Below are 8,822 nucleotides of genomic sequence, written 5' to 3' on the forward strand. Positions count from 1 at the left end.
ACAAGAGAGACGGCCTCCCCGTCAGCTTGCATGCAGTTGATCTGCCCACGTAGACTGATACATCAGTGACAAGGCAAGACATTAAAGAACTACGAAGAGGTGTCGTGCCTCGACGTGATAACGCTAATGGCTAGATCACAGGAGTAAAGTGACTGGTGAAATAATGCCCGAGTATCTTGAAATAAGAGGACTGCGTGATGGTGAGTGAGCGTGAACATTAAGCAACGGTCATATTGTTTGGAAAAAGCAAGAGCATCGGATAATGGCGCTGAAGTCAGTACTGAAACGTGAACTAGTTAGTTTCGCAAGGTGCAGTCCGCACCTCTGCAAGCGCGCGAGACGAGGTGTACGAAAGAAATTAAGCGGAACAGACGGATGCGCCGCGCCTGCCCTCTGCGGTTCACTTTTTGACCATGCGCCGCCAAGCATGATGCATGACGGAAGCTACACACGCAACCTATCTCACTGGAATCAACCTGAACGCAACTTTGTGTCACTATGATTACCCGACAAATGAAACACGGAATGCGCCACGTGAGGGAAGCCTGGACGCCACTTAAGCGTAATGTAGTTTAAGGGAGCACTCACGCTCCGCTAACCCTTTGAGCCCATTCGCTCAAATTGCTGCGCCGGCTGAGCCAAGAACGCGGAGAGCAAGCGCCGGCAGCGAACAGACCCCAGAGCGAGCGAGAGATGAAAAAAAAAAGGAAAGAAGAGGCGTAAATGACGCGAGCCAAATGAGAGTCCTCCGGGAGACGGGGGCAGCCGCCACGCAATTGGCCAGGGGCCCGACGCGTTGCGCCTTGCAACATCGCGCCGAGTCCTCCGCTGCCTGCTCCTTCTCCGCAAGGCTGCAGGACAGGAAAGCCGAAGGCAGCGGGATGGAGCATCGGCCGTGAAGCCGTGCAATGGGTGCAGTAGCGGCTACGATAATGCGGGTCCATCCGTGCCTCCCGCACCGGTTGCAGCCCGTCCCTTGTGAGTTTGCGCGCGCATCTTGTGTAACACCGTCGTATAAGCCGCAGGTGTTAACATGCAATGTTTGTTCTTATTTGTCGACGACAAGAGTGCCGCTTGGTCGTACGCACGTAAGGGGTATTCTGCTAAGGAGCCCGGGGCACCGACCAGAGAGAGAGAGAGAGGACACATTGTGAGATACGAGCGAACTCGAAAGTCTAGGCGGCCAGACGGATGACGACACGCGGCTGTGACACGGGAAATGTTGGAGGTGCGACGACCTCTTGTGGTTGCCTGCAGCTAGATATGCGGGAGGCGGCGGTATTGCAACAAAAAGACCAGAGAATAGTAAAAAGAGCAAATAGAAGGGTTATGTAAGAAACCTTTCTTGTGTGAATCAGTAAAACGGGCTGCTTTTCGGTGCAATTTTTATGCTCCTTCCACCCCCCACCCCCCCCACACACACACACACATACACAGAAAATTGCACGATATATCCAATCAGGACATGCCGAGCGAATCGCATTAAGCGTGAGGCTGCAGGGAAACATATAATGTGTTTAGTATGATAGACTAAAGGATGGTTTAGATGTCCTGAAAGGATAATTTTAAATGATGGCTTGGTAGCGATGAAGTCATCACTTTCGTTTCTTCATCTATAGAAAAGGCGAGATGGGAACTTTTTGTCTTTCTCTTTTTCTTGAACACATGTTTCGCGAGGGTACTGTTCTCGTACGCCACAGCCAACCAATGGGAACATTTACCTTCTGTTCTAAGAGAAGAGCGACCTTCAAGCAATCCCGGGTCTGCAGGACTGATAAATGTTTAAAAGAAACGAAGGAATTGGCGGTGAAGAGCGGATGATCAAACCAGGAAGTCTAATTAAAGAATAAGACAAACAAGGAGAGACGCAAAATAAGGAGCTCCACTCAAAATTTAACTGGCTTCAAATTAGAAGTGTCTGAAGTTATATGTGGCGCTCTTCCACAATATTTAGCGTGACGTGTCTGCATTATACGAGCCGCAACGCGCCTAGTTGCCAAAATCCGTCAATATTGAACCCGTGGTGCAAATGCGCTGACGCAGAGGAAGTACTGTCACTTGGTACGAAGACGGCTCTGCAGTAAAAAGAGAAGCTCAAAAGACATTCTGACGGCTTCGTCCAAAACAGGACGGCTTAAAAAAAAGTTTGATGCATTTGTATTTGTGCATTATGTTATATACAAACGGAACTGTAGTTTGTGTGCTGCAAACTTAACTTTGTATATAGGTCCCGGCATTTCAGACCAATTCCCATCGTCGCAGAAGCGCACATGCAACCGAAGCCGACAGAAGGGAATATATACGACCAGGCAATTCGCTTCTCTTTGCAGAAAGCCGTTTTATACGGATACAATGCGACAGGAACAATTGGCTTGGACGCTGAGAGGGCGAGGGGGGCCAAGAGGCCACAACAGCAGCGCCATCCTATAGTGCCTCTGTGTGTGCTTTGCGCAGTGATCACAAAACAAGGCGGCAAAAGCAAGAGCAGACCGTGTGGGCGATGGCAGCCGCAGGCGCGCTTTACGGCTCTCGTTCGGCCAGGTATAATGCCCGGCTGTAAACTGACCGTGGGTATAAGGGGTGGGGGGGGGGGGGGGGATGGAGGGGGGGAAGTGGCCAAACGTTTGCCTTGGTGCGAGCCTAAGTGTCGTAACAGTGGGGAAGGGGACCGGAGCAGTGGCTGTCGTAAATACGCCACGCGGGAGGAGGCAGTGGGAGAATGCCCATAAACGAACGGAGGGGAGACAAAAGGACAGGGACGAAGCGTTCTTTCCTATTGCTATTTTTATAGCCAGAATATGCACGCCTCAATAAGGAGCCTGTTGGTGCAGGTCCTGCGAAGCTTATGCAGGACAGAGTCGGCACGCAGGCTTTGTATACGTCAAGCCTTGCGGTCGAAAGCGTATGAGCTGAATACAGGTTCCGAATCTGTGAGCGTTTCGATGAAGGTCATTGGTTTAAATGACATTCTGTAACTGTTTTCACAAATTTATAGTATACTATAGGCGACAAAGGAAATGCCGGTAAAATAAACAAAAGGCCATGAAAAACAATAAAGTTAAAATAATACCCGAAGGAGAAGGAATGATAACGTGGTTCGTTATCAAATTTTGAAGAGCGGCCATCGATCTTCCGAGCTGATAATCAGTCAGACTGGCGCTTAATATCTCCGAGTACTATAAGCTCGTTCTGCGGTTCGCGTTTGGATCGTTCCGTTCAGGTCTTATTCTTGCCCTAAAGTGCGTTTCTTTGCCTCGCTTAGTAAACGTGTTGCGTCCTTCACCGCAACTTTCCCCATTTCTTCGCTTTCTGAGAGCTTCGTATCGTACAGTGTTTGTCAAAAATACACACCCCAAGGGGTTTGCTTCCAAGCCGTGTAGCGGGACTCCTAAGCACATCTGACAAGCTTGGGAGGGTTGAGGACTTAAGTTCCTCCGGCCTTCATGAAGTTAGGGTCCCTGGATATGCAAGAGGAGCCGCGCTGCAGTGCTCAGAAGCAGACCCCTTGGGCTGTACACTTGTGACAAAGACTGTACGCTAATAAGGATACAGTCAAAGCAGCTGCCACGACAGTAGCCGTAATAGACAAGGCAACAATGAGTAGAATGAGCCTCAAGATCGTGTCGTGAATAGCCGGTGTTTGGCGTGTCCTATCACTGGCCATTGTTAATCAGTAGCACACCCCCTGACAAGTAAGGCACCATTCTTGTGGCTAGCAGATTAGTCAGCCTGACCTCTGTTAACCGAACGCAGCCTGCAGCGTACCATACAAAGCGGTTGGAAAGACAATGGCAAAAGAACCGAAACTGACGGTGCCCAATGTCGAAGCTGCACATTGATGATCCCACGGATTGAGTGGAAGAACAGTTACAGCGCACGAAGGCAGTGCTAACCTGTCTTTATGGTGGAATCAGCATTCTGATACAGCTTTTGCAGTGGCTGCTTCCGAGCGTCATTAGCGCGAGACCGGTATGGCAAGATACTTCAACTATAAAGGTCTCCTGCCAGGCAAACATTGAACGCGTTCAATACTTTAAACAAATTTGGACTGGTGAACTGGTAGCTGTTACTAATTAATAATTAAATAGTCGGCGAAAGCTTCGCGGTGGGCTATGAGCCAAGCCGCAGAAGATGGCTCTGCATTAGAGTTCTACCATCCGGAGTTCTTTAGCGTAGAACGAAATCGCTGCACGGACGTTTTTTTTTGCATTTCGCCTCCATGTAAATGTGACCGCCGAACCCGCGACGTGGTGCTTACCGGCCCGCCGGACTGTTATAATTTGTAATTTGTATGTTTGTTTGTCATGTAGTAGGGGGCTGAGGCCCTGTCAGGCAACATTGTGCCTTTAGCCTCAGCCCCTTCTTAGGCAAACGTCTAAGCAACAAATAAAAAGAAAGAAAGAAAGACCGCCATCGACAAGGAGCCACAGTGACAGGTAGGGTAGTGTGAACGTTCCGACTAAGTGTAAAGAACAAAAATCGGCACGAGTATACCGTGGTAAAGTTGTGATAAGTCTGACAGCTAAACGGTAGTCCCAGCAGAAGTCCGATTACCAGCAGGAAATGGAAAAATAAAATTAGTGAATAAATTTCTCAACCTACAGGCGATAATGGCGACGGGTGAAAAGATTTTTGCCGGCAAGACAACGTTCTAGACCGCAAATCTGGAGAATAAATTTAGAAGAAGGAAATTATTTACGGGTTGCGTTCACCCAAACGCGTGAGTGCTCTCTAGATTTTTACGTCGCCAAAAACGAGTTTTCGTTGGAAAGGAATGTTGCTTTTTCCTAATATTACGTGAAGAAGACAAGTCTACGAAAACTCCTCTAAGCGCACAACTAAACAAAAGCTCTTCTAACGGAAGTTAAAGAGAGAACAAAATAAATCGCATTCGTAAAAGACACAAATATTGAACTATATTTTTTTCAAGCTTATCAACGTATTCTGATACAGAGAAAACGCGAGATGTCTGGTAGCAGTTAGTCATCAAGTGTCAATCAGTGCACTTGTTAGCAAGTCTAGAGAGTTTCTTCCGCGAACTTACTTGTTATATTATATTGTATAATCGATTCCTATCAAATATCGACGGCTATTATGACTACACCGTGGCTCTGTTCAAAAGGTAGGCCGCTGACATAGTACGGAGCGCCGGAAACTGCCTGTCTATAAACAGTCACTAGTGTCTGCAATAACACAGATAACTCATCGGCACAAAAAGACAGACAATTAGAAGAGTAAGAAAAACAAATTACCAGCGAAACCCACCTTGAAAAACCTGGCCCGTTAATTCTATGGCACAGCAAATAATGTTTAAGATTTAAATCTCTATTCTAAACTAGTTGTAGCCGCCGTGGTGGCTGTGTGGTTACGGCGCTCTTCTGCTGGCCCAAAAGACGCGGGTTCGATCCCGGCCGCGGCGGTCGAATTTCGATGGAGGCGAAATTCTAGAGGCCCGTGTGTTGTGCGATGTCAGTGCACGAGAACCCCAGGTGGCCCAATTATACGAAGCCCTCCACTACGGCGTCTCTCATAGCCTGAGCCGCTTTGGGACGTTAAACCGCTATAAACTAACCCTAAACTAGTTGTGTATCGCCAGAGTTAGACGCATACAAACGTTATCTATGCACTTAACTGGTCAACAGGAAACATCGTTCGCGCTCGAGCACAGGAGCTGCCAAATGCGAGAATATTTTTACTTATTAATCCTAGTTCAGCGCCGCGTTTTTTTTTTTGCTTTAAAAAAACCTTCGGCACACTGAACCGATAGAGCAAAACGCTCAAAACACTCCGCCGAACGCACAGGAGCAGTAAAAGTGAATTGGGGCCAACAGCGGCAGTTACCCCTTTGCTTCCGCGATCACCGAGAGCCGTAAAGGAAGACAGCGCAGCGACACGGAAGCTTCCTTTACACCCCTTCTGCCTTTCACTCATGCATTCACTCTTTTTGTTCATTTTCCTTCCTCCCGCGCACAGGAAATCGCAGCAACGGATCGTAAAGAAGGGCGCGTGGCGATGCCGAACAGCTTAAAGCTCTGCGCACGTAGCGAACAATGCTTGCCCGCCTCTTATGTGTCGCGATTGAGCGGACAAGAAGAGACGAAACGCTTTACCGTACACGACTTCGCCCGGCTTCCCGTGTTTTTTTTTTTTGTTTTTTTTTTAGATGGGGTGGGGCTTCATCGTGCGGTTTTGTTGTCGTTACAGCACAAGGCGACGCTGTTGACGCGGGAAGTATGCACGATAACGTTTGATAGCTGCGAGAATTCGTAGCGCGGGTCAGAACGCGAGAACTGAACGTTTACAAGTACGAGCTCGGATGTTGGAACGGATGCGAGTTGCTAGTGTTGTTATCCATGACTTGGCAGTTTCCCTCTCAGAAGTTTTGACTTTGTGCCGCGCTCAAGCAAAAGTCATGTTCTTGGATGGTTAGCGTTGGGACCATGTACTTTTTCAGCGGCTGTAATCTTCATCCTCCATTTAAGCCCTATACGACGCACTAAAATTATCTCTTTTGTTTATCATGCCGTGAACTTAGTCCTCTTTTGCTTCAAGACCTCAATAACAGTTCTGACTGACAAGCCAGGGTGACATGAAAACATGGAGCATGGTTGGTGAGTTGGAATGAAAAGCGAGAAAGCAAATAAAAAAACACATAGCGAGCCGAGGCGCACTTGTGTGTAAAAATTATAGATGAAACTTAAAAAAAAAAACATTGCTCCCCTGAACCGTAGTTCCATAGTTGAAAACACACCGCACGGTAGTGCTATTTCCGACACGACGGCCAAACCAAGGCCTGACTCCAGCGTCGCGAACGGTGACAGCTGCAAACCGCCGTTATAGCTGTATACTTACACACGCCGTGCTGAAAGCCCAATGCTCTGATTATACCCACAGTCGTGGCACACCAGGCTTAATTTTAATCACAAGCAATCACTCTGTTAGTGTCACTCGCCGGATGATGTGTAGGAAGGGAATCAGGTGGTCGCTGTCTGAATTTATGTAATAAATTCTGACGCGATGATCTGACCTTTAACATCCAAACACGAACGGCAGCACCACGTGGTTCTTTACGGGCTGCAAAAATATGTCTTAAAGGTAAAAATAAATGAAGGAGAGGGCGCCTGTCGGCTCCCCAGCTAAATGAGCTAGTATTAATACAGCGCAGATAATGTCTTGGTAACGAAGAAATAATCAGTAGTTTAATTTAAGCCAAGCCTGTCTGTATATACGAGTCAGTGCAAACGGCACCTCTATTTGCAGCTCCGGCCTAGTTTGGCTGTCGACCACGTGACGACCAATCCGTACAGCAGAGCCATAGCCGTATAGCGAGCGGAAATGGAAGAGAGAAACCGAGGTGCACATTTTTTGCCCGACATAACTTTCTCCTAAGATTGACCTCGCTACTCAGTTAGCATGCGTGTAAGTAGTAAACAAAAAAAAATATAAAAACGCACGAGGAGGAAGCACTCTCGAAATACGAACCACACCTCACCGTACACCGAAGGCGGAACTCACATTGTCGACCGGATGACTCAACGCAACCACTTTGGCAGGAACATCGCCGATGTTGATGAAGTACGACTCGCTTAGCGACACACGTGGACGGGGTGCGAACAAAAATGGCGCGCTGCCGCGCGGAACGCGACTGGTGACGCGCTCAGAGCAGCTGTGCGCACGGCGCGCGGGGCGAGGCGGCGCGCGTGCAGTCAGAGCAAAAGAATTAAAACGAAATAGCGCAACCACACGCAGGAAGCCTCAGGGATCCGCCGCTAAGCGCAAATATTTGCATTCCGCGCAGCAGATCTTGGAGGCCATGCAATTGCGCCATATATAATCTGCACGATTCCGCGCGCCATTACGGAAGTTCATGGCAATCACATCGCGTTCACGGCGTTGGATAGAGCGTTGACACTCATTCTTAACCCGAACGCGAAGTGCCATTACCAAATAGGTAAAGATGTCAGTGGACTGAGGTGCTGAAAGCGACTCAAATGAAACGTTGAAATGAGCAACTAAGGCGAATTTTGCTGTGACATTTCAGAACACCGCAGTAATGTTCAGCAGCTCCAAAGCATCATGATGCTTTGGCGGTCACGGCTCTGCTCTCTACGGCAAAAGGAGCCAACTGTGAGATACAAAACGGCAACAATTTTTGTGCTTTCGCGCCCACATCAACCTCTGAGTGCCGTCAAGTTTAGTATAGAACACTCCAGCGCTGAAAGTTTCACTCCAAGCTCAGGTGCATTCTACCCAACGATGGCACACACTCGCGTCGCCTAAATTTCTCCGCACATAAAGGGACGCCTCGGGAAGTTCCATTCAGCGCCGCAGACCGAGCGATTTGTGGGTAATATCACAATCAGGCGTAGCTTGGTAATATCCGGGAATACGCAACTCTACGCAGCTTTTTGCCCACGAACAGAGCCAAATTACTTTCAACCGCCGCTTTCAACGAAACACATATTACGCAGTGCCCACCACTGCGCTCTTTAAAAGCCGTTACTGGAATGCTGGTCGGGAATGACTCAGAGGCGTACATTTCTTCCTTCTTTCTCTCCACAGCAGCAGGCAGCACCAAATGGCACGCAGAGCGAGGAAAGGCTTTAAGTGAAGCCCGACGCTTAAACAACTGAAACCAGCCGCGCCATGAAATGCGACGAGGCCATCTATCACTGGAGAGAGAGAGAGGAGAAAATAAAAGGGCGAATAAAAGCGAGCGTCTCTTTTGGGTTGTACAATGAGTCCAATGTTTTCTGCTGGAACAACGGACGCCATGGGCCTCGTTTGTCATCGGCGGCAACAAAATGCTCGTGTTCTCGCAA

General features: G+C 48.4%; 1 protein-coding gene across 2 annotated transcripts in view; it reads right to left on the bottom strand.

Moving 5' to 3' along the window:
* The window catches only part of LOC144129231 (uncharacterized), a 278,887-nt gene that overhangs the window by 44,759 nt on the left and 225,306 nt on the right, over positions 1-8,822 (bottom strand). Inside the window, exon 1 of one of the 2 annotated variants that reach the window (XM_077663229.1) lies at positions 7,516-7,615. The exons of the other annotated variant lie outside the window; for it this stretch is intronic. Coding sequence (XP_077519355.1) covers positions 7,516-7,517 — 2 coding nt within the window. The 5' untranslated portion in view covers positions 7,518-7,615. Of the gene's footprint in view, positions 1-7,515; positions 7,616-8,822 lie in introns of those variants that run through there. 2 annotated transcript variants of the gene reach the window in all.

Source organism: Amblyomma americanum, chromosome 4, assembly GCF_052857255.1.
Source record: "Amblyomma americanum isolate KBUSLIRL-KWMA chromosome 4, ASM5285725v1, whole genome shotgun sequence".
Lineage (NCBI taxonomy): Eukaryota > Metazoa > Arthropoda > Arachnida > Ixodida > Ixodidae > Amblyomma > Amblyomma americanum.